The following is a 27,338-nucleotide window of genomic DNA, read 5'->3' as shown; positions in this document are numbered from 1 at the left end:
GCTAGAGGCAGATACAGACTGAGGAGGAGCTGGGGCAGATACAGAAGGAGGAGCTAGAGGCAGATACAGAGGAGGAGGAGCTAGAGGCAAATATAGAGGAGCTAGAGGCAGATACAGACTGAGAAGGAGCTGGGGCAGATACAGGAGGAGCTAGAGGCAGATACAGAGGAGGAGGAGCTAGAGGCAGACACAGACTGAGGAGGAGCTAGAGGCAGATACAGTGGGGGAGGACCTAGAGGCAGATACAGAGGAGGAGGAGCTAGAGGCAGATACAGAGGAGCAAGAGGCAGATACAGACTGAGGAGGAGCTAGAGGCAGATACAGAGGACGAGGAGCTCGAGGCAGATACAGAGGAGCTGGGGCAGATACAGAGGAGGAGGAGCTGGGGCAGATATAGAGGAGGAGGAGCTAGAGGCAGATACAGACTGAGGAGCTAGAGGCAGATACAGAGGACGAGGAGCTGGAGGCAGATACAGAGGAGCTGGGGCAGATATGGAGGAGGAGGAGCTGGGGCAGATACAGAGGAGCTGGGGCAGATACAGAGGAGCTGGGGCAGATAGAGGAGGAGGAGCTGGGGCAGATATAGAGGAGGAGGAGCTGGGGCAGATACAGACTGAGGAGGCGCTAGACAGACAGAACGAGGACACAGAGGAGGTGGAGTTAGAAGCACGGGCTTTCTGCTGCAAGTTCTACTGAAACAGCACTTCCAGTTCTCCATAGACTTTTATCAGCACTATCCGCCATCTATCTCAGTAGCAGGAAAGGTTGTATTCAATGAAAACACATTTTAGTCATGAACTGAAAATTTTGAAAATCAGTCCTGGTGGAGAAAGAAGCAGATTCCTCTAGTAAGATACATTACAAAGTTTCTTATTTTCACATGTTCTGATTTATGAAAAAGTAAACCGACCCTTTTAGGATTATTATTTGTCAGTGTCCTCGCATTCCTGTATTTGCTGGCTGAGCGCTGGGACGTCCTGCCACCAATGGGACTATGTGCAGCACTGGTGGCATCCACCACATTGTGGTCATTGTATGGCGGTCGTATTAGTCTTGTTCTTTGCATGGTGTCTTCAGCACAGGCACCCCTGTACCCTTTATATTTCGGTTGTGCCCCTACATTTGTAAACATTCAGTACCCGGTGTGTGGGTCCACTGAGGCTTTATTCCCCTGATGCAGACCCCCTTCAGAAGGGATGAGGGCACGCTGCACCCTCCTCCAGGGGGCCGGGCTCTGGTTGACTTTTGTGACACTTTACGCCCAGTATTACTCTTGGGTAGGTCTGAGTGTTCCCAGAATCGTTGTGGAGCGGAGGAGGAGATGCCTTTAGCGCATTGTGCGGACTATCACAGAAGTCTCATGGGGGTCGTCAGGGTATCACTGCCCCGCAGATGCCCAGCACTTGTGACCCCCGCCAGCGAGATAGGAATCTAGGTAGAAGCAGCCAGAAGGGGGACTATACGGGGACTAAGCCAACCCTGCGGCTATCCTCCCAGATAAAGGCAGCCTGCAGACTAGAGAAAACACAGAAGAAAAGCTGCACCGGATGGGGCAGGAGACGGGGACTGCCTCCATTGCCACTAGCTGATGAATCAGCTCCAGTCTTGGAGAGAAGATGACGAATCTTCAGGGGTCTCACGTCTCCTACCTGGAATCATCAGGACTATCAGGAGGAGAAGCATTAGGGTACTCTGTATAAGGGTGGGATAAGGGGACATATGTCCTGAGACCCTCCATAAATAAGCACCGATGAACGTTACATGGCCCCGAGACATTGACCCCATGGATTTATTACAAGTGCTGGATGGGGCCCAGGACTCCCGCTGACCTGGACCCGCACAGTATTATACATGGACACATCTTTTGGATGTTACCGATGTCGCAGGTGAAGGTGATGACGGCCGAGTGGATCTCAGGTATTCTCTCCAGGTAAAAGTCAGAGTCGTCATTCTTGTCACTAATATTCTCTATGAGAATGGACAGCATCTCCGAGGGGCAGGAGTCCGGGACGTTCTGGATCAGAACCACATTGGAGAGAAGCTGCTCTCTTGAGCTGCTCGGGTCATTACGTGAGACTTTGGCAGCTGTTGGAAAACACATAATAGATGAGTACACCAGCGACGTGTGACCGAGCTGTACACTGTGTACCCCTCACACCAGCCTGAGGCCTGCAGGTGGGGTCCAAACTATCCGCCAAGAGCCATTACACTGTGTGTTACTGGAGGGACAAAGGAAAGTAATGAGAGAAACCAACCCAAGCAGGAGATAATGAACCAACCCTGAACCCCATATCCACATCAGCCCGAGACCCCACGCCTACACCAGCCCGAGACCCCACGCCTACACCAGCCCGAGACCCCACACCTACACCAGCCCGAGACCCCACGCCTACACCAGCCCGAGACCCCACGCCTACACCAGCCCGAGACCCCACACCTACACCAGCCCGAGACCCCACACCTACACCAGCCCGAGACCCCACACCTACACCAGCCCGAGACCCCACACCTACACCAGCCCGAGACCCCACACCTACACCAGCCCGAGGCCCCACACCTACACCAGCCTGAGACCCCACGCCTACACCAGCCCGAGACCCCACGCCTACACCAGCCCGAGACCCCACACCTACACCAGCCCGAGACCCCACACCTACACCAGCCCGAGACCCCACACCTACACCAGCCTGAGGCCCCACACCTACACCAACCCTGAACCCCATATCCACACCTGCCTGAGACCCCACACCTACACCAGCCCGAGACCCCACACCTACACCAGCCTGAGACCCCACACCTACACCAGCCTGAGGCCCCACATCTACACCAGCCCGAGACCCCACACCTACACCAGCCTGAGACCCCACACCTACACCAGCCTGAGGCCCCACATCTACACCAGCCTGAGACCCCACGCCTACACCAGCCCGAGACCCCACACCTACACCAGCCCGAGACCCCACACCTACACCAGCCCGAGGCCCCACGCCTACACCAGCCCGAGACCCCACACCTACACCAGCCCGAGGCCCCACACCTACACCAGCCCGAGACCCCACACCTACACCAGCCCGAGACCCCACGTCTACACCAGCCCGAGGCCCCACACCTACACCAGCCCGAGACCCCACACCTACACCAGCCCGAGACCCCACACCTACACCAGCCCGAGACCCCACACCTACACCAGCCTGAGGCCCCACGCCTACACCAGCCCGAGACCCCACGCCTACACCAGCCCGAGACCCCACGCCTACACCTGCCTGAGACCCCACGCCTACACCAGCCCGAGGCCCCACACCTACACCAGCCCGAGACCCCACACCTACACCAGCCCGAGACCCCACGTCTACACCAGCCTGAGGCCCCACGCCTACACCAGCCCGAGACCCCACGCCTACACCAGCCCGAGACCCCACGCCTACACCTGCCCGAGACCCCACACCTACACCAGCCCGAGGCCCCACACCTACACCAGCCCGAGACCCCACACCTACACCAGCCCGAGACCCCACGTCTACACCAGCCCGAGGCCCCACACCTACACCAGCCCGAGACCCCACACCTACACCAGCCCGAGACCCCACACCTACACCAGCCCGAGACCCCACACCTACACCAGCCTGAGGCCCCACGCCTACACCAGCCCGAGACCCCACGCCTACACCAGCCCGAGACCCCACGCCTACACCTGCCTGAGACCCCACGTCTACACCAGCTCGGGACCTCATATCCACATTAGCCCAAGACCCTACAGCTATATTACCCAGGACCCTCATCATTTACTTCAGCGTGAGACCCTACATCTATATCATCCCAGGCACCCCCATACACATCAGCCCGAGATACTTCAGCTACATCAAACCAGGACCCCACATCTGCATCACCCCCAGGACCCTATAGCTACATCACCCCCAGGACCCTATAGCTACATCACCCCCAGGACCCTATAGCTACATCACCCCTGACGCCACTTCAACATCACCCTGGTATTCACCCATCTACATCAGCCCAGTACCCCCCACCGAATTCAGCCCAAGACCCCATATTTTCATCAGCCTCAGACCCCCATTCTCCAATCATCAGTGCGGATTACCTGGACTTTGTGTCGCTTCGTCTTCTCCCGATTTCTGTAAGAAAAGGTCAGAGTGCCGATCAGAGCTGATGGTCAAATTCTTCCCTTTCTTTTGCTTTTTTTTTTTTTAGGAACACTAAAGGGTTAATTATAGTGCAGCAAATCGGATTCCCTGACTATGAGAACGCTGGAGACACGCGAGGGCTGGACGCCGGAGGTGCACGGAGACGGGACGCCGGAGACATAGGAAGGCTGAATCCCAACCCAGCTTCACTCCTCGAGGGCTTCGACCCATAAATCTGAACTGATACTTTGAAGCGGCTTCACACCACATTACCGCCGGTCAGAGCCGCAGTTCCCACACCGGACACTGGCGTCAGCTGAGGAGACTACTGCTCCATCAGCCTGCAACATCCAGGAGGAAAGGGAACAAAGCAGCTATAAATGTAAGGTGTATACTTCTATTAAATACAACCAATATTAATTCAGGTCAGCAGACAGCCAGTAATGAATATAATATATATATACATATACAGTACAGACCAAAAGTTTGGACACACCTTTTCATGTAAAGATTCTTCTATATTACCGCTAAGTGATCTGGGTAATTTTGCAATGCATACTGGGAACGAAAGGTGGCGGCAGCCGCGCGCCCATCGCCAGAGGTTCGGTGGATCTACGCTGGATCCCGGTGGGTGAGTATATAACTATTTTTTATTTTAATTATTTTTTTTTTAACAGGGACATGGTGCCCACACTGCTATATACTACCTGGCCAGTGTTAGATACTATGTGGGCTGTGTTCTATACTGCGTGGGCTGCGTTATATACTACATGGCTGCTATATACTATGTGACGTGGGCTGTGTTATATATTAAGTGGCTGCTATATACTACGAGGGCATTGTTATATACTACGTGGCTGTGTTCTATACTGCGTGCTATATACTACGTGGCCACTGTTAGATACTATGTGGGCTGTGCTATATATTACGTGACCAGTGTTACATACTACGTGGGCTGCTATATACTGTGTGGGCTGTGTTATATACTACGTAGGCTGTATATTAACGCATCGGGTATTCTACAATATGTATGTATGTAGCAGCCACATGGTATATACCACAGGCCATGTAGTACTCCTATATACTACATGGCCTGTGCTATATACTATGTGGCCTATGCTATATACTATGTGGCTGCCATATAAATATTCTAGAATACCCGATGCGTTAGAATCGGGCCACCATCTAGTTTAAAAAATAACCGGTGTGGATTCCCCCTATTTTTGATAACCAGCCATGCAAAACTCTCAGCTGGGGGCTGCAACCCTCAACTATCAGCTTCATCAAGAATAGTGGGGTCCCCACGCCATATTTCCGCATTTTTTTTTTTTTAAACATAAATTTTTACTTATTTACAAATTGTGTCGAGCATTACATCTTATTGACATTAAATTCTTAATAATTAACACAACGTTATGGGGATTAGGGAAGAGGACGGGGAAATGGTGACATTACAATAACCGTCCAATCACATTCTCTATATGCGAATCTGCAAAGTTATTTAATAACGGTATTTAAAGGAACGATAACCAATTGTTCCATTTTTTATGAAATTGAGCTATATTATTATTATTAGATGTGGCGATTATTTTTTCTGATAGGCAATTCTCGTTGATCAGTGACACGACCTCGGGCAGTGAGGGGCATTTGGAGTTTTTCCAGTAACGAGCAATTTTGATTCTTGTTGCTACAATAATATGTACAATCCCTGTACGGAACTCATAGGGAAACGAGTCCAAATCAATAGCGATAAGAAGAGTCACAGGTATACCCCAAATCTGGAACATCACATGATCTATGGCCCCCACAGACGTCTAATTCTGTCACAACTCCACCATATATGTGGCATGTCTGCACTGGGGTCTCCACACCTCCAGCACGTGTCTGCACTGGGGTCTCCACACCTCCAGCACGTGTCTGCACCGGGGTCTCCACACCTCCAGCACGTGTCTGCACCGGGGTCTCCACACCTCCAGCACCTGTCTGCACCGGGGTCTCCACACCTCCAGCAGGGGTCTGCACTGGGGTCTCCACACCTCCAGCAGGGGTCTGCACTGGGGTCTCCACACCTCCAGCAGGGGTCTGCACTGGGGTCTCCACACCTCCAGCAGGGGTCTGCACCGGGGTCTCCACACCTCCAGCACGTGTCTGCACTGGGGTCTCCACACCTCCAGCAGGGGTCTGCACTGGGGTCTCCACACCTCCAGCACCTGTCTGCACTGGGGTCTCCACACCTCCAGCACGTGTCTGCACCGGGGTCTCCACACCTCCAGCACCTGTCTGCACCGGGGTCTCCACACCTCCAGCACCTGTCTGCACCGGGGTCTCCACACCTCCAGCACCTGTCTGCACCGGGGTCTCCACACCTCCAGCACCTGTCTGCACTGGGGTCTCCACACCTCCAGCACGTGTCTGCACTGGGGTCTCCACACCTCCAGCACGTGTCTGCACAGAGGTCTCCACACCTCCAGCACGTGTCTGCACAGGGGTCTCCACACCTCCAGCACGTGTCTGCACAGAGGTCTCCACACCTCCAGCATGTGTCTGCACCGGGGTCTCCACACCTCCAGCAGGGGTCTGCACCGGGGTCTCCACACCTCCAGCACGTGTCTGCACCGGGGTCTCCACACCTCCAGCATGTGTCTGCACCGGGGTCTCCACACCTCCAGCACCTGTCTGCACCGGGGTCTCCACACCTCCAGCACGTGTCTGCACCGGGGTCTCCACACCTCCAGCACGTGTCTGCACTAGGGTCTCCACACCTCCAGCACGTGTCTGCACCGGGGTCTCCACACCTCCAGCACCTGTCTGCACCGGGGTCTCCACACCTCCAGCACCTGTCTGCACCGGGGTCTCCACACCTCCAGCACGTGTCTGCACCGGGGTCTCCACACCTCCAGCACGTGTCTGCACCGGGGTCTCCACACCTCCAGCACGTGTCTGCACTGGGGTCTCCACACCTCCAGCACGTGTCTGCACAGAGGTCTCCACACCTCCAGCACGTGTCTGCACCGGGGTCTCCACACCTCCAGCACGTGTCTGCACTGGGGTCTCCACACCTCCAGCACGTGTCTGCACAGAGGTCTCCACACCTCCAGCACGTGTCTGCACCGGGGTCTCCACACCTCCAGCACCTGTCTGCACCGGGGTCTCCACACCTCCAGCACGTGTCTGCACTGGGGTCTCCACACCTCCAGCACGTGTCTGCACCGGGGTCTCCACACCTCCAGCACCTGTCTGCACCGGGGTCTCCACACCTCCAGCACGTGTCTGCACAGAGGTCTCCACACCTCCAGCACGTGTCTGCACCGGGGTCTCCACACCTCCAGCACGTGTCTGCACTGGGGTCTCCACACCTCCAGCACCTGTCTGCACCGGGGTCTCCACACCTCCAGCACGTGTCTGCACCGGGGTCTCCACACCTCCAGCACGTGTCTGCACCGGGGTCTCCACACCTCCAGCACGTGTCTGCACCGGGGTCTCCACACCTCCAGCACGTGTCTGCACTGGGGTCTCCACACCTCCAGCACGTGTCTGCACAGAGGTCTCCACACCTCCAGCACGTGTCTGCACCGGGGTCTCCACACCTCCAGCACGTGTCTGCACTGGGGTCTCCACACCTCCAGCACGTGTCTGCACAGAGGTCTCCACACCTCCAGCACGTGTCTGCACCGGGGTCTCCACACCTCCAGCACCTGTCTGCACCGGGGTCTCCACACCTCCAGCACGTGTCTGCACTGGGGTCTCCACACCTCCAGCACGTGTCTGCACAGAGGTCTCCACACCTCCAGCACCTGTCTGCACCGGGGTCTCCACACCTCCAGCACGTGTCTGCACCGGGGTCTCCACACCTCCAGCACGTGTCTGCACTGGGGTCTCCACACCTCCAGCACGTGTCTGCACTGGGGTCTCCACACCTCCAGCACGTGTCTGCACAGAGGTCTCCACACCTCCAGCACGTGTCTGCACCGGGGTCTCCACACCTCCAGCACCTGTCTGCACTGGGGTCTCCACACCTCCAGCACGTGTCTGCACAGAGGTCTCCACACCTCCAGCACGTGTCTGCACCGGGGTCTCCACACCTCCAGCACGTGTCTGCACTGGGGTCTCCACACCTCCAGCACGTGTCTGCACAGAGGTCTCCACACCTCCAGCACGTGTCTGCACCGGGGTCTCCACACCTCCAGCACCTGTCTGCACCGGGGTCTCCACACCTCCAGCACCTGTCTGCACTAGGGTCTCCACACCTCCAGCATGTGTCTGCACCGGGGTCTCCACACCTCCAGCACGTGTCTGCACCGGGGTCTCCACACCTCCAGCACGTGTCTGGGGAACTGCGGAACATCCTAGATAATCACCGATATAACAATTTCCAGGCGTTTCCTATGTGGTTGGTACATTTACATTGAGAAGGCTGCCCTCCCTCCACTGATCCGGTGTGACTGTGCAGTTTAGGCCTTTTTCCCACTTTTGCAGGTCTGTGGTTAGAGGGCAGGGTCTTCTCCACATACAGTCGCAGCTTGTGGACGGCGCCCTAATCTGTGATGTCGGGTCATCAGCGGAGAGTAGAGTTTAGATGGCGGTGCAGGCGCCTGTTTTTAGGTTTGAGGTCCGGGATGCAATGCTCCAGTGTCTCTATAGGAGCCTTGATGAATGCGGTTTGGATACGGCCGATGTTATTAGTCCGCCCTCTCCAGAGCTCCAGAGCCGCGTCTATTGTTCGGGACATTTTTAGGTTTTTATTAGAGACTATAGTTTGATGTGTATGATAAAAAGCTGAGACATTGGAGGATCTTGCCTTGCGCAGGCGTGTACTATGGAGGACAGAGAATGAACTTCAATCCAATATTGCAGCCAGCGGGTAAGGAAAGGGTTAATCAAACACCCAATAACCCCGCCTCCATGGCTGAAGATTGTTCCCTCCGAATCCAGGTGACAGTGTCCCTTTAAGCTCGTCTATTTGTCGCATTCTCAGTTTTTTGTGTTGCGCTGCTATCTCTTATATCGGCCTTGTGGGCGCACCACACTGTGGTCGGGGATATGTCGGGGGCACTATTGGTATCAAAAAATTCCTGGAGAAGGTCATTTGATATTATCTGAGGCTATTAAAAAGTTATTAATTCTCCACAGAGAATAAGTTAAATTATTGTACGTCTCTTTAATTTGGCATGTTACAGAGCATGGTCCGACCAGGTTATGCTCCCAATTTTTGCTGATTGTATATTTTGTAGGAGCCATTTATCCACTACTATTAGATCTATTTCGGCATTTTTTTAATTATTCAAATAAATAATAATAATTTTTAAAAAATGGCGCCGATTCGCCAACCCATTTTTGGCATCCAGCCTTGCAAAAGCAGACAGATGGGGCCTGATATTCTCAGGCTGGTAAGGGGCCATGGATATTGACCCCCCCAGTCTAAAAATAGCAGCCCGCAGCCGCCCAGAAAAGGCGCGTCTGTTAGATGTGCCATTAGTAGCGCTGTGCCCGGCTCTTCCCACTTGCCCTGTAGTGGTGGCAAGTGGGGTTCATATTTGTGGGGTTGATGTCACCTTTGTATTGTGAGAAGCGCCTATAAGACACCTCTCCATTACTGATCCTATAGTCATATGGTGAATAAAGACACGGCCAGAATAAAGTCTTTTATTAGAAGTAAAATAAAACACTGTTTTTCTTTTATATTTAAAAATAACAAACACAGTTAGGCTATGTTCACACTTTGCGTTGTCCTTCTGCGGGTTCTCCCGCTCGGATTTGATAAATCTGCAGGGCAAAACAACTGCGGTTCTCCCTGCAGATTTATCGCGGTTTGTTCCGCGTTTTCCGCTGCGGGTTTCCGCCTATACTATTGATGCTGCATATGCAGCAATATGCAGCATCAATAGTAATGTTAAAAATAATAAAAATTGGTTATACTCACCCTCTGATGTCCGGATCTCCTGGGCGCTGCACCCGGCGGTCCGGTTCCAAAGATGCTGTGCGAGAAGGACCCTTCGTGACGTCACGGTCATGTGACCGCGACGTCACCGCAGGTCCTGGTCGCACAGCAACTCTGACCGGACGGCCGCGTGCAGAGCTGAAGACTTCAGAGGGTGAGTATAACACGATTTTTTATTTTTTAACCCCAAATATAATTCCCAGGGCCTGGAGGAGAGTCTCCACTCCTCCACCCCGGGTAGGAACCGCACATTATCCGCTTACTTCCCGCAACGTGGGCACAGCCCCATGCGGGAAGTAAGCGGTTCAATGTATTCCTATGGGTGCAGAATCGCAGCGATTCTGCACAAAGAAGTGACATGCTGCGGGTTTTAAACCGCTGCGTTCCCGCGCGGTTTTTCCCACAGCATGTGCACAGCGGTTTGCGGTTTCCATAGGGTTTACATGTTACTGTAAACGCTATGGAAACTGCTGCGGACCCGCAGCATCAAAATCGCGGCGGTTCCGCGGTAAAAACCGCAAAGTGTGAATATAGCCCTATACTCACCTAACGCCTAATTCCGTTGAAGCCCTTGTTCTCTATAATAAAACAAAAATAAAACACAACAATATCCCTCACCTGTCTGTCGTTCTGTCCCACGCCGTTAATCCATGTCTGGGGGAGAAATAGTTTTCAGCCTGCACGGTACCAAGATGCGATCGTCCAGGCCACTGGTGACTGAGCGGCTGTGAGTGCAGCATCAGTGACTGGCGGTGACGTCAGAGGTTACCTCCGGTCACTAAGGCTCCGTTCCCAGCCGGGCTGAACTGCGGTGACCTCAGTGAGATCCCCGCTAGCACCGTGAGAAAGTCGCACAGTGCAGAGGCGAGTTCACCGCAGTTCAGGGGCCCAGGTGGGAACACAGTACATACCATATATACTCGAGTATAAGCCGAGATTTTCAGCCCATTTTTCTTAGGCTGAAAAAGCCCCTCTCGGCTTATACTCAAGTCACCCCCAGCGGTCTGTCTGCCCTCTCCCTGGTTCGTCTCTCTTCCCCGGGGGTGTTTCTTAACCCTTCCTTCACAGCATCAGCAGCAGGTGGGGGTTGCGGGTGGCCTGTATTTTCAATGCCGCACACTTCGTGACGTCACGAATATTCATAAGCCATAATGAGCGTGACCGGAAGTGAAGTGTGCGCAGTGAAAATACAGCAACCTCCACCTGCCGTACAGCTATTGCTTGCCTCCACGACTGCTACTGCTGCTCTGTACGTTACCAGCATGTCGTTACCTCCGGGACTCCATACATAACAGGATGGCGCTGCTCCGCCGCTGCTGTGAAGAAGTGGGTAAGGCTGGTTTCACACTTACGTACAGGAGGGCTGAGGATGGCAGCGTACTTCCTTCCTTCTTCCTCCCTGAAACCCCACCTACGCTCCGCATACTTCTCCTTGCGTTCTGTGTTGCCCTGCGTACCTATCTTTTTTTTTTTTTTGATCAGATAAATTTTTATTGAACATAATAAATGTTATCTATTCATACAACAAAGTGCATTTGTGTTTTTCATTTTAACAAGAAAATATACCCCTTCTCCCCCCTCCCTCCTTCAGATAACCAACCCCAACTTTCCCCCCTCCTCCCCAAGAAGATCATTTTTATTACAGACAAATTGTATTATTAACATTATTTACCACAACCTCTTAATCATTCCCATTTAGCCATGGCTGCCATAGCTTTTGAAAAAACCCCATCCTATTCCTCTTGGTATAAATGCTTTTTTCGAGCTGGACAATATGATTCACCTGTGCGGTAAATTCTCGTCTGGTTGGAGGTTCCTCCCTAATCCAGTATCTCGCAATCACTTTCCTTGCAACGAAGAGCAATCTAGCTATTGCCATTTTGGCAGTTTCATCGGCCGACAACTCCTCCACATACCCAAGTATACAAACCACTGGATCCCTGGGAATCGCACATCCATAAAGCACCCCAATTTGGTTCAACACTGCTACCCAATATGAAAAGAGCCTGGGGCACACCCACAACACGTGGAGCATACCCGCCTCAGTCTGAGTGCACCTAGGGCACTCAGAATCCAATCTCACTCCGGCTTTGAACAACAAGTCAGGTGTCCTATAGGACCTATTAACCACATACAATTGCGAGAGTCTCCCAGGCTCACTCATTGACAATTTAGGTATGTATTCCAGAATAGACCCCCATTTGTCATCGTCTATTTCCCCCAGTTCGGCCTCCCATTTTCCTCTAGCTTTAATCGGGTAATCCTCCAAGAATGTGTGTAGTAAATCCCCATATACTTCCGATATAGCCCCCTTTGTTCCATTGTTATTTAGAATACAGTCTAACATGAGATCTTTCTGAACCACTATGGGCCCCCTCTTCCTCTGTGCCTGAAAAGCGTGCTGAACTCTCCTATATTGATACCATTTTAATCCCGGAAACTGAAATTCCTGCCGAAGCGCATCATAAGATCTAAGACTCCCACTGTGAATCAATTGTCCTAATAGCCTAATACCCTTTTCTCTCCATTCTCCCATTCCTTCCATATGGTTAAATTCTTGAAGAGATGAGTTATCCCAGATAGGTGAAAATTCCGTGAAGCCCCCAATTCCCCTAATACGCTTCAGCATCTGCCATACTCTATGAATTAAATTCATGGTGGGAAAGCCATTCCCCAATTTCCTAAATAGTCCTGATTCCAGACCCAAACTCAAGGGCCATACCCCGCTAATATGCACCAGACTACTGTGACCCATTTCTTCCACTAACCCTTTCCCCCATCCCCTAAGATGTTGGCTCTGTGCAGCCAGAAAGTATAACCATGGGTTGGGTAACGCAAGCCCCCCCTCATCTTTGGGTCTCTGCAAAGTCTCCTGCCTAATCCTCGGGCTCTTCTTTCCCCACACCAACTCTCCAAATATCGATTTCAGCTTACGGAATGTTCTCATCGGAATCCATACCGGAGAATTATGTAGGACATACAAGATCTGAGGCATCACCACCATCTTAAGGAGATTTACTCTTCCTACCACTGACAAATTTAGCTTACTCCAAGCTGAGATCTTAGTGCGTATCTTAGTTACTAAAGGCTCGAGATTAAGTTCCTCAAATCTAGTTAAGGGAAGAGCTACCTGCATCCCCAAATATTTAAACTGAGTGACCACCCTTAATTTTGTATCTTCTTCCACCTCCCTTGTACAATCCACTTCTCTATCTATCTGCATAACGCTCGATGCGTACCTATCTTTAACATTGGGAACTCGCGGGAAGAGGGGAGACTCGCGGGAAGAGGGGAGACTCGCGGGAAGAGGGGAGACTCGCGGACCCAGTAGCTGCTGCATCTCCCCCCTCTGCATATACTCGAGTCAATAAGTTTTCCTGGTTTTTGAGGTAAAATTCGGTACCTCGGCTTAATGTCGAGTATATACGGTATACTACAAATATAACTTTTTTTTATTAAAGCTACAAGTTTCCCAAAATTAAGGATTTTTCGAGAAGTGACACCACTCGAGTTATGCTTGTGTTTTTTTTTACGAATTTTGACACAGCGAGCTGTAAAGGTTGGCCAGCACTGCCCCATCTCCAACTTGCCTAAGGCCAAGTTCATACTGTGTTAAAGCGGCCCGTTCAACGCATAGCGTTGACGGGCTGTGTTGTCGCTATAGCATACATGCCATCGCGTTATGCTATACCGCTAGCGAAGATGATTCATCTGTGCTAGCGGTAACGGAGCCTCAGACGCTGCAGCCCGCGTCCGAGGCTCCGTCACTGAATGACGGCACATCGCTAGCGCATGCCAATTATGGCACGCGTTGGCGTTGCGCCTGATACTAGGGGTTGATGGCAGAGTTAACGGACTGCCATAACGCAGTGTGACCCCAGCCTAAGAACGGTGAGAGATTTATGGCCGGTAGAGATAACCTATCACCTCCAGCATCAGCCTTCCGTAAAAAAGCAAACAATTACTTAAAATTAGTGATGAGCGAGTGTACTCGTTGCTCGGGTTTTCCCTAGCACACTTGGGTGGTCTCCGAGTATTTTTTAGTGCTCGGAGATTTAGTTTTCCTTGCAGCAGCTGAATGATTTGCGGCTACTTGCCAGCTTGATTAAATGTGGGGATTCTCTAGCAACGAGGCAACCCCCACATGTACTCAGCCTGGCTAGTAGCTGTAAATCATGCAGCTGCGTCAACAAAAAGTAGGAATTAGTCCTACCGATAATGTAATTTCCAGGAGTCCATCTGACAGCACCACCAGGAGGTTGTCCTGCATATCCTTGATTGGGACAGGAAGCACAAAAGAGGTTAAATATCCCCTCCCCACCTCCACCCCTCAGTGTCTTTTCCAAGTACCACACCAGGATGGATGCAACGCTATTTTATTACATTTCCATTACAAAATGTTTATATCACATTAGATAGGAAATATACGGGTGGGAATATAAGGAGTGCTGTCAGGATGGACTCCTGGAAACTACATTACCGGTAGGTCTAATTCCTACTTTTCCAGGAAGTCCCTCCTGACAGCACCACCAGGAGAAGTACCAAATATTTTCTATTAGGGCGGGATCAATGCTTGCAGGACTTTCCTCCCAAAGGCCCGTCTGTTGGTTTGACAGAACGTCCAGTTTGTAATGTCTACAGAAAGTATTTATTTTGGACCAAGTTGTGGCCCTGCAAATTTGATCCATGGAAGCCCCTGCACTCTCTGCCCAAGAAGCCGAGACTACTCTCAGCGAGTGAGCCTTAAGGCCTTCCGGCTGAATTTTTCCTGCCGAGGTATATGGTGTGGAAATGGCTAGTTTTATCCACCTAGCTAAGGTGGCTTTTGATGCCTTCCTTTCTCTATTTCTCCCTGCCATCTGGACGAAGAGATTTGAATCTAGTCTCCAGTCTTCTGTGAGTTTTAGGTATTGTAGGACTGATCTTTTAACGTCGAAAGAATGGAGTGCACGTTCTTTTTCGTTTTTAAAGTTCTGACAGAAGGTGGGCAATATTATTTCCTGGCTCCTTTGAAAGTCAGTTACCACCTTTGGAAGAAAGGCCGGATCTAGCTTAAGAATGATACAGTCGTCCTGGATTCTTAGATATGGATTTTTTTATGGAAAGGGCTTGAATTTCCCCTATACGTCTGGCTGAGGTTAATGCCACGAGAAACACTGTTTTAAGTGTTACCGATCTGAGATCTGCTTGGTCTAGACTAGGTTCATAGGGATTTTCCAGTAAATTATTCAGGACTTAATTTAGGTCCCAAGGAGGGACAGTACTGTGTATTGTAGGTCTAAAGGTACTGTCACACTAGACGATATCGCTAGCGATCCGTGACGTTGCAGCGTCCTCGCTAGCGATATCGTCCAGTGTGACAGGCAGCAGCGATCAGGCCCCTGCTGTGCTGTCGCTGGTCGGGGAAGAAAGTCCAGAACTTTATTTCGTCGCTGGACTCCCCGTAGACATCGCTGAATCGGCGTGTGTGACACCGATTCAGCGATGTCTTTGCTGGTAACCAGGGTAAACATCGGGTAACTAAGCGCAGGGCCGCACTTAGTAACCCGATGTTTACCCTGGTTACCATCCTAAAAGTAAAAAAAACAACCGCTACATACTTACCTACAGCCGTCTGTCCTCCAGCGCTGTGCTCTGCACTCCTCCTGCTCTGGCTGTGAGCGTCGGTCAGCCGGAAAGCAGAGCGGTGACGTCACCGCTCTGCTTTCTGGCTGCCCGGCGCTCACAGCCAGACCAGAGAAGCAGAGCGCCGAGGACAGACAGCAGAAGGTAAGTATGTAGCGTTTGTTTTTTTACTTTTTAGGATGGTAACCAGGGTAAACATCGGGTTACTAAGCGCGGCCCTGCGCTTAGTTACCCGATGTTTACCCTGGTTACCGGGGACCTCGGGATCGTTGGTCGCTGGAGAGCGGTCTGTGTGACAGCTCTCCAGCGACCAAACAGCGACGCTGCAGCGATCCGGATCGTTGTCGGTATCGCTGCAGCGTCGCTATGTGTGACGGTACCTTAATACGTCGAGTGGCTCTAATAAACCTTACCACCCAAGGGTGTTCTGTTAGAGGGTAATCAAAGAAGGAGATTAGAGCCGAGATTTGTACTTTTAGCGTATTGGGCTTTAGACCGTTGTCAAAGCCAGCTTGAAGAAAATCTAAGATTTGAGGAATATCAGGTTCCTGTTTAAGGGGAATTGGGCCTGTTCAATATGAGCAGAATTTCTTCCAGACCTTAAGATATATAGCTGAAGTGACTGGCTTTCTACTTTTTTGTAAGGTAGATATGACTGATTCTGAGAGGCCTTTCGATTTTAGAATTTCCTTCTCAGGATCCAGGCTGAAAGTGTAGGAACTCTAGATTGTGATGAACAAGAGGGCCCTGTGTCAGGAGGTTTCGTTGTAGTGGTGGAAGAATTGGATCTTCCAACGCCATCTGTTTTAGTACTGGAAACAATCTTCTCCTGGGCCAGTAAGGCACTATTAGAATAACCGTCGTCTGACTCTCTTGAATCTTCCGTAGAACTCTCGGAATCAAGGGCAGTGGAGGGAAGGCACATGCCAGTTCCATATCCCAATCCTGGGCTAAGGCGTCCACTGCTGTCGGGTTGTCTCCTGGATTCAGTGAAAAGAAGCGTTTTGTTTTTGAGTTTTCCCTTGAAGCGAATAAATCTATTTCTGGAAAGCCCCAGGTGTTGGTAAGATGTAGAAAGACTCCTTGATTTAAGGCCCACTCTGTGGGTTGGATTTTCTTCCTGCTGAGAAAATCTGCTACTTTGTTCTTTTCACCTTTCAAATGTACTGCTGTTAAGGATCTTACGTTGAGTTCTGCACAGGAGAATATTATCTTTGTTAGGTCCTGAAGATGACAGTCTCTCGGACCTCCTTGATGTAGGATGAAGGAGACTGTAGTTGAATGTTCAGAGAATATTCTGACGTGAAGGTCGTTGAGCTGATGCTAAGACCTGCTCAGCGCTTCCCAAACTGCTTTGAGTTCTCTGAAGTTTGATGAGTTGTTACGTATCCATGAGGGCCATGTTCCCTGAAGATAATGACTGTCTATGTGAGCTCCCCAGCCACTGAGACTTGCGTCCGTAGTTATATTTATGCATGGTGACATCCGCCAGGGTTTGCCCTGCTGCAGATTTGAGATGTTGATCCACCAGGATAGGGAGCGTCTTCCTTCCTTGGTTAAGGACATTTTTTCACCCAATGACGTCTCTTATCCGCTGTAGTCCCCTTGAGTGGAACTGGCTCCACTGGACACACGAGGTCATCAGGCCCAGTAGTCTCATGGCCTTCCTGATAGTGGTGTACTGTCTTTTTTCCAACATCTGAGCTTCTCGTGAGACAGCTAGTTGTTTGCGAGCTGGAAAAAATGAATACTCTTTCTCTGAGTCCAGAAGGATCCTCAAAAAGGTTTTCCTGTTTTCTGCTTCTAGACTTGACTTTTTTAGGTTTATTATCCATCCCAGGGTTTCTAGAAGCGACATAGTGTCTTTTAGACACTGTTCCATCTGCCGCCGTGAGTCTGCCACCAACAACAGGTCGTCCAAGTATGGCACTATAAGGATATTTTTTGTCCATAGAAAGGCCATCGCTTCTGCCATGAGTTTTGTAAAGATTCTTGGAGCTGATGAGAGTCTGAATGGCAGACATTGGAATTGGAAATGAAGAATCTTCCCTTGGCCTTTTATAGGGAACCTGAGGTATTTCTGGTTAGGGGATGGATGGGCACATGATATATGCACTTTTGAGATCTATTGTACACATTACTGAATCTTTCTTTATTAATGGTATGACAGATCTGATGGTCTCCATTTTGAAGCGTTTGTAAAGGACCCACTGGTTCAGTGGTTTTAAGTTTATTATGGTCCGGTACTCGCCTCCTGGCTTTTTTTTTTTTATAGAAAAGAGACTGGAATAGTGGCCCTGAAATTCTTCCGACAGGGGTACCGGAACTATGGCTTCTACTCGTATAAGTTCTTGTATGTCTTCTAAGAGTCTCTGATGGACCTCTGGAGATTGGCTGCGAGTCAGACAATACAGGTCCTTCTCAAAAAATTAGCATATAGTGTTAAATTTCATTATTTACCATAATGTAATGATTACAATTAAACTTTCATATATTATAGATTCATTATCCACCAACTGAAATTTGTCAGGTCTTTTATTGTTTTAATTCTGATGATTTTGGCATACAACTCCTGATAACCCAAAAAACCTGTCTCAATAAATTAGCATATCAAGAAAAGGTTCTCTAAACGACCTATTACCCTAATCTTCTGAATCAACTAATTAACTCTAAACACATGCAAAAGATACCTGAGGCTTTTATAAACTCCCTGCCTGGTTCATTACTCAAAACCCCCATCATGGGTAAGACTAGCGACCTGACAGATGTCAAGAAGGCCATCATTGACACCCTCAAGCAAGAGGGTAAGACCCAGAAAGAAATTTCTCAACAAATAGGCTGTTCCCAGAGTGCTGTATCAAGGCACCTCAATGGTAAGTCTGTTGGAAGGAAACAATGTGGCAGAAAACGCTGTACAACGAGAAGAGGAGACCGGACCCTGAGGAAGATTGTGGAGAAGGACCGATTCCAGACCTTGGGGAACCTGAGGAAGCAGTGGACTGAGTCTGGTGTGGAAACATCCAGAGCCACCGTGCACAGGCGTGTGCAGGAAATGGGCTACAGGTGCCGCATTCCCCAGGTAAAGCCACTTTTGAACCATAAACAGCGGCAGAGGCGCCTGACCTGGGCTACAGAGAAGCAGCACTGGACTGTTGCTAAGTGGTCCCAAGTACTTTTTTCTGATGAAAGCAAATTTTGCATGTCATTCGGAAATCAAGGTGCCAGAGTCTGGAGGAAGACTGGGGAGAAGGAAATGCCAAAATGCCTGAAGTCCAGTGTCACGTACCCACAGTCAGTGATGATGTGGGGTGCCATGTCAGCTGCTGGTGTTGGTCCACTGTGTTTCATCAAGGGCAGGGTCAATGCAGCTAGCTATCAGGAGATTTTGGAGCACTTCATGCTTCCATCGGCTGAAATGCTTTATGGAGATGAAGATTTCATTTTTCAGCACGACCTGGCACCTGCTCACAGTGCCAAAACCACTGGTAAATGGTTTACTGACCATGGTATTACTGTGCTCAATTGGCCTGCCAACTCTCCTGACCTGAACCCCATAGAGAATCTGTGGGATATTGTGAAGAGAAAGTTGAGAGACGCAAGACCCAACACTCTGGATGAGCTTAAGGCCGCTATTGAAGCATCCTGGGCCTCCATAACATCTCAGCAGTGTCACAGGCTGATTGCCTCCATGCCACGCCGCATTGAAGCCGTCATTTCTGCCAAAGGATTCCCCACCAAGTATTGAGTGCATAACTGAACATTATTATTTGATGGTTTTTTTGTTTGTTATTAAAAAACACTTTTATTTGATTGGATGGGTGAAATATGCTAATTTATTGAGACAGGTTTTTTGGGTTATCAGGAGTTGTATGCCAAAATCATCAGTATTAAAACAATAAAAGACCTGACAAATTTCAGTTGGTGGATAATGAATCTATAATATATGAAAGTTTAATTGTAATCATTACATTATGGTAAATAATGAAATTTAACACTATATGCTAATTTTTTGAGAAGGACCTGTATATTCTGGGGGGTATCTGAGTAAATTTTATTCTGTATCCCTGAGAGACTGTTTGGAGTATCCAACAGTTTTGGGTAATATTCTGCCATCCTTCTATGAACCGTTGAAGTCTTCCTCCAATGAGCTTGCCGTCACCGTTTACCTGACCCGCTCCCTTGGTCGCGAAAGGAGCCTCTACCTCTGCCTCCTTTAGGGTAGCTCCATCTTGCGGTTTTGCCCTTGCCACTATAATCCCGCCTTGAATTAAATCGGGGCCTGCGAAATTTTCTTTTGTTTCTGTTCTGGAAAGCCCTTCTTATCAGATGCGTTGTCCAGTAAATCATCCAATACTGGGCCAAATACAATGAGACCAGAAAATGGGATTGAACAAAGTTTATTTTTAGATTGAGTCTCTCCTGACCATGATCTTAACCATACTGCACACCAGGTACGGACTGAGGCTTAAATTCAGCCCTGGAAATCAAAGAGGCCCATGCTGTCCTCATCCCCAAGCATCAGATGTGAAATATTACTAAGATTTCCCTGCATGGAGGAAGACAAGATTTATCACAAAACCAATATTTCTAATGATACCTCTATCACAACTCTTAACGGTATCGATGTCTTGAGAACACCGATTCTGTTAACAACGTAGCAGACAAAGTGGCCCACGACCAGACAGGCCCTTCTGGCATTTGCCAGAAATGTCAGATGGCCAGTCCGGCCCTGCCGCACGCCTTGCGGCATTAAATAATGCATTGCCACTGGCTGCAAATCTGACTGACTCCACCGAGGCATCCGCCATGAAATCAGTTGCCATCTTCAATAGTGGTAAGGATTTTAAAATTTCCTCTCGGGGAGTTCTATTTTTTATTTGGGTTTCAAACTCCTCAACCCAGATACACATTGACCTGGCTACTGAGGTTGCAGCTACATTAGCTTTCATAATTGCTGCTGAAGCTTCCCATGATTTTTTAAGGAGGTCCTTAAGGCCCGAGGAATCTTCAAATGGGACGGCTGTTTCCTTTGACACTCTGGCTACTGGTATGTCAATTTTCGGAACCGTTTCCCACGTCTTAGTATCCTCAGGATTAAAGGGAAGTCGGAATTTAAAGTCCTTTGGGACTATAAGTTTTTTCCTCACATCTTCCCATTCTTCTAATATTATTGCTGATATGTGATTATTCATGGGGAAGACCCTGTCTCTTCGGGCCCTTAGTCCTCTGAACATCTCGTCCTGGACTGTCTTTGGCTCCGTGGATTCTTCCACTTTCATGGTGTTTCGGACTGCCTGTACCAAGGTGTCCGTGTCTTTAGAAGAAAATAAATATCTTTTACGATCGCCGGAAAGAAGTACCGAGGAGGTTTCGCCTTCCGCTGAGTTTAGATCAGAGTAGCCCAATACTTCTTCCTCGGAGCTTGGATCCATGCTCCATCTGGGTCTTTTAGGGGAGGGAACTTGGGGCGGTTCAGTAGTAGATATAGTGGCCTGAACCTCCTCTCTGATCATGGTGCGTATATTATCCAATAAGGATGATTGCTCCTGTTTGAGCAGTTTGGCGATGCATGACTCGCACAACTTCTTGTCGTATGCGGCTGGAGGTCTTGTGGCGCACAATGGGCACTTATTAGATTTCCTTTTGACCGCTGTCGTGGAGCATTTAGTCTTTTCCTTATCCTAAAAAAGATACGGAAAGGAAGGTCCTATAGCTATCTGTATGTAGCCTGGCTGGGAAGATGTTATTGTAGCTCACTCACGTGATCCAAGGGAGATTCGGACTGGACGTCAGCACGGCTAACACTCTCCATCTTACTGGGCCAGTGAGTGCTGTCAGCTGACTGTCTTAAGTAGTCTGTCTTACCCGTCTTCAAGACATCTGATTCGTCCTCCTTCCGATCACAGCTGCTGCTCATTTGGATCATAGTAACATAGTAACATAGTTAGTAAGGCCGAAAAAAGACATTTGTCCATCCAGTTCAGCCTATATTCCATCATAATAAATCCCCAGATCTACGTCCTTCTACAGAACCTAATAATTGTATGATACAATATTGTTCTGCTCCAGGAAGACATCCAGGCCTCTCTTGAACCCCTCGACTGAGTTCGCCATCACCACCTCCTCAGGCAAGCAATTCCAGATTCTCACTGCCCTAACAGTAAAGAATCCTCTTCTATGTTGGTGGAAAAACCTTCTCTCCTCCAGACGCAAAGAATGCCCCCTTGTGCCCGTCACCTTCCTTGGTATAAACAGATCCTCCGCGAGATATTTGTATTGTCCCCTTATATACTTATACATGGTTATTAGATCGCCCCTCAGTCGTCTTTTTTCTAGACTAAATAATCCTAATTTCGCTAATCTATCTGGGTATTGTAGTTCTCCCATCCCCTTTATTAATTTTGTTGCCCTCCTTTGTACTCTCTCTAGTTCCATTATATCCTTCCTGAGCACCGGTGCCCACCGGATCCTTGCTGTCGCTTCTGACAGCGCATGCGCCCTGTGGAATGCATTCTGCTCTTGGATCCTCAGTAGAAACCGCGCCCCCTCCAGGAGCCCACCGGTCTGCAATCCTCAGCGCCGCCCCCGGAAATCGTCACCGCGTGACTTCCGGTGTCATGGCGCTGTACTGGAGGGAAACGCCGACCCGGCGAGCGGCAGCTTTCCAGCCACCTACAGTGGCGCCGCATCGCCGGAACCAGCATCGTGGACGCCCGCCCGAAGGGCGCTGCGCAGCAGCTGCAGCCCAGGGTCCTCTGGAGCTGGGGAGGGGCCATTTAACCTCTTCTGTGTTTCCTGTCCCTATCAAGGATATGAAGGACAACCACCTCGTGGTGCTGTCAGGAGGGATGTCCTGGAAAACTAAATCTCCGAGCAGTCACAAATACTCGGAGACCGCCCGAGCAATGAGTATACTCGCTCACCACTACTTAAAATCCTTTGGTCTTCAAGAAAAATGTTGCTGAGCCCGGGGTGCAACCGCAAAATGAGACCAATGATGAACCAAAATCTCATTCTGCACACCTCCGGCGACATTTTCCTGAAGACTGCTGGAGGCCAATCTGCGTATGCGCCGGTGCCTGAAGACCACCACCAGCTGAATCTGCGAGAGCGCCATCCACAGCTAGGACAGCGCCAGCACAAGGTTTATATAACCAAGATGATGGACTCAGAGGCAGCAGAGGGGCCGTGGCTGAGCCGAAGACCCACAGGTGCGGCCCGCAGGTCCTACCCACAGGTGCGGCTCACAGGTGTGACCCATAGGTGTGGCCCACAGGTCCTACCCACAGGTGCTGCCCACAGGTGTGACCCATAGGTGTGGCACGCAGGTCCTACCCACAGGTGCGACCCATAGGTGTGGCCCACAGGTCCTACCCACAGGTGCTGCCCACAGGTGTGACCCATAGGTGCTGCCCACAGGTGCGTCCCACAGGTGTGACCCATAGGTGTGGCCCACAGGTCCTACCCACAGGTGCTGCCCACAGTGAGGCCCACAGGTCCTACCCACAGGTGCTGCCCACAGGTGCGGCCCGCAGGTCCTACCCACAGGTGCGGCTCACAGGTGTGACCCATAGGTGTGGCCCACAGGTCCTACCCACAGGTGCTGCCCACAGGTGTGACCCATAGGTGCTGCCCACAGGTGCGTCCCACAGGTGCGACCGATAGGTGTGGCCCACAGGTCCTACCCACAGGTGCTGCCCACAGGTGTGACCCATAGGTGCTGCCCACAGGTGCGTCCCACAGGTGCGACCGATAGGTGTGGCCCACAGGTCCTACCCACAGGTGCTGCCCACAGTGAGGCCCACAGGTCCTGCCCACAGGTGCGACCCACAGGTGTGAAGCACAAAGAGGATGAAAACTAAAGGTATCGTACGGATTTAACGAAAACCAGGTTGCAGATTTTTCCACTAAATGTATGTATTCAATCAGTATGACAGCGCCATTGTGCACATATCCTTAGTTTAATATGGACATTCCTGCAGACTGTTTCCCAGCATTCACTATGATAACCATAGGACGGTTTATAAATTTGCAATTATATCTGTAACATCCATGAATGACGCAGAGCAGCATCACTGACCGCAGATTGCGGCACGACCAGCATATCACGAGGTGTCAGCGGGGGCTTGTGGGGTCTGAAGTAGAATAATGAGCGAGAATTGAGCCGATGAAGACACAAGAGGCGGGAGGTCACGGTGATCAATGGGCCAGACGGGGCCACAACGCTTTATAGGGTTCGGGCTAATTGGGTTTATTCTTCCGCTATCAGTTATGTCTCCTGAGGAGTCTGAGGAATGGAGAAACGCGTGGAGACATCGGACACCATTGACTGTCTCTCTGTCACCATTACATATTTTTATGATAGTGACAATGATTGGAGGATTATGATTACGGTATTTCTGGGTTGTGAATGTCTCTGTGTTCGGGGGAGACATTCGGATGAGCCGCAGAAATATCATCAGCTCAGATCATGGGATAAATCCCTCGTTCTGTGAAGCTTTAATCTGGGGGGTTTGACATCATGATTTAATATCAGTAAATACCAGTATAGTGCGGAGCAGCAATGCCAGAACATATGACCACCATACGGTGCTGAAATAATACTGCCATACAGTGCTGAAGTACACTAACCATAGCGTTCTCCAATCAGAGCACCATACACTGGTCAAATAGCACCACCATATGGTGCTAACATAATACCACTACCACCCTACAGTGTTCTCATAACACTGCCATATAGTGCTCAAATAATATCAGAGAGTCCTGAAATAATAACACCATACACTGAATCTATAATACCACCACACAGTACTGAGGGAATATCACATTCAAGTGCTCAAATAGGATGTGCTCAAAATCATATGATCACACAGTGCTCAATTATAATCACCATTCAGTGCCAACATAATACTTCCATACAATACCATGCAACGCTCAAATAATACCACTATACAGTACCATGTAGCGCTGTAACAAAACTGTCACACAGTGATAAAATAATACTACAATACAGTCCCCAAATAAAACCACAAACTGGTCAAACAATACCACCATATTTTACCACATGGTGTCTAAATAATACCACAATATGCTGCTCAAACAATACATCAATCAGTACCACACAAATAAAATTATACCGATATACATTGCTCAAATAATACCATTATGTGAAGCTTATATTACACTACCATACAGTCCTTAAATAATATCACCAGTGCTCAAATACTACCTCCATACAGTGCTCAAATACTACCTCCATACAGTGCTCAAATACTATCTCCATACCGTGCTCAAATACTACCTCCATACCGTGCTCAAATACTACCTCCATACCGTGCTCAAATACTACCTTCATACAGTGCTCAAATACTACCTCCATACAGTGCTCAAATACTACCTCCATACCGTGCTCAAATACTACCTCCATACCGTGCTCAAATACTACCTCCATACAGTGCTCAAATACTACCTCCATACAGTGCTCAAATACTACCTCCATACCGTGCTCAAATACGACCTCCATACAGTGCTCAAATACTACCTCCATACAGTGCTCAAATACTACCTCCATACAGTGCTCAAATACTACCTCCATACAGTGCTCAAATACTACCTCCATACCGTGCTCAAATACTACCTCCATACCATGCTCAAATACTACCTCCATACAGTGCTCAAATACTACCTCCATACCGTGCTCAAATACGACCTCCATACAGTGCTCAAATACTACCTCCATACAGTGCTCAAATACTACCTCCATACAGTGCTCAAATACTACCTAAATACAGTGCTCAAATACTACCTCCATACAGTTCTCAAATACTACATCCATACCGTGCTCAAATACTACCTCCATACCGTGCTCAAATACTACCTCCATACAGTGCTCAAATATTACCTCCATACAGTGCTCAAATACGACCTCCATACAGTGCTCAAATACTACCTCCATACAGTGCTCAAATACTACCTCCATACAGTGCTCAAATACTACCTCCATACAGTGCTCAAATACTACCTCCATACCGTGCTCAAATACTACCTCCATACAGTGCTCAAATATGACCTCCATACAGTGCTCAAATACTACCTCCATACCGTGCTCAAATACTACCTCCATACAGTGCTCAAATACTACCTCCATACAGTGCTCAAATACGACCTCCATACAGTGCTCAAATACTACCTCCATACAGTGCTCAAATACTACCTCCATACAGTGCTCAAATACGACCTCCATACAGTGCTCAAATACGACCTCCATACAGTGCTCAAATACGACCTCCATACAGTGCTCAAATACGACCTCCATACAGTGCTCAAATACGACCTCCATATTGTACCATAGTGTCCAAATAATACCATGCATTACTATACAGTGCACATACACAATACCACCTTGCACTGATCAAATGCAGCCATACAGGGCCATAACATGTAGAAATAATACCACCATACAGTGCTCACATGATGCTACATGGAGGGCTGAAATAAAGCCCCCATACAGTTCTCCTATAATAGCATTACACAGTGCAGCAATAACAGCATCATAAAGTGCTCAAACAACACAGCGGACAGATCCCACCGCCACCTGTGAGCCCACCGTACGGGGGTCACATTGTACTGTCGCTGGATCATGTACTGACAGTGATCAGCCTCAGATGGCAGTGATCAGGGGGCGACACTTCATAACTGGCCTCGTGCCCCCCGACCTACAGGCATTTGCCGCTAGTATCCATTTCTAGGCCCATGCCGCAGCCACAGTGGGGCGGTGACTGACGCCTTGTCCCAGCTGCGCTACGTTTTATTGCTTGTTTTTATCAGTTTCGCCCTGAACACAACAGAACATTCCCCCCCCCCTGTCCTGATGATTGATGCCGCCACTCCCTGAGGCACTTACTGCTGACACGTGGTGCGCTGTGCCGCCGCTCACTGCCGCCACCGACATCACTGCCAGCTTCAGCTTCTTGCCACCTGGTAGATTCAGCTCGTGAGTTTCCTTCTGTAACACCTGATCCCGAACTGGAGAACACAGTAATGTTATAAAGCTGCGCGAGTGCGAAATACAACCGCAATAATACACCGAGACGGCAGACAGACGGAGAAGGGGAGTATCACAACGTGATGTCACTGCGGTAATGTTATAAAGCTGCGCGAGTGCGAAATAATACAACCGCAATATACCAATACAACACAACCTCCTCCCTGACCCCGGGCACTTACCCTCCTCCTCCTCCCTGACCACGGGCACTTACCCTCCTCCCTGACCCCGGGCACTTACCCTCCTCCTCCTCCCTGACCCCGTGCACTTACTCTCCTCCTCCTCCCTGACCCCGGACACTTACCCTCCTCCCTGACCCCGGGCACTTACCCTCCTCCTCCTCTCTGACCCCGGGCACTTACCCTCCTCCCTGACCCCGGGCACTTACCCTCCTCCTCCTCCCTGACCACGGGCACTTACCCTCCTCCCTGACCCCGGGCACTTACCCTCCTCCTCCTCCCTGACCCCGGGCACTTACTCTCCTCCCCCTCCCTGACCCCGGGCACTTACCCTCCTCCTCCCTGACCCCGGACACTTACCCTCCTCCCTGACCCCGGGCACTTACCCTCCTCCTCCTCTCTGACCCCGGGCA

The 27,338-nt window shown here is 49.9% G+C and overlaps 1 protein-coding gene across 1 annotated transcript in view; it reads right to left on the bottom strand.

Moving 5' to 3' along the window:
* The window catches only part of PARP14 (poly(ADP-ribose) polymerase family member 14), a 78,346-nt gene that overhangs the window by 48,907 nt on the left and 2,101 nt on the right, over positions 1-27,338 (bottom strand). The window contains exons 2-4 of the mRNA XM_069732566.1: positions 26,606-26,727; positions 4,097-4,130; positions 1,876-2,085 (exon numbers count right to left, since the gene is read on the bottom strand). Of these exons, the coding sequence (XP_069588667.1) occupies positions 1,876-2,085; positions 4,097-4,130; positions 26,606-26,727 (366 nt within the window). The remainder of the gene's footprint in view (positions 1-1,875; positions 2,086-4,096; positions 4,131-26,605; positions 26,728-27,338) is intronic.

The sequence above is a fragment of the Ranitomeya imitator genome, chromosome 7, assembly GCF_032444005.1.
Source record: "Ranitomeya imitator isolate aRanImi1 chromosome 7, aRanImi1.pri, whole genome shotgun sequence".
Lineage (NCBI taxonomy): Eukaryota > Metazoa > Chordata > Amphibia > Anura > Dendrobatidae > Ranitomeya > Ranitomeya imitator.
The sequence above is the reverse complement of the archived record's forward strand: the minus strand, read 5'-3'. Positions and strand labels throughout refer to the sequence as shown.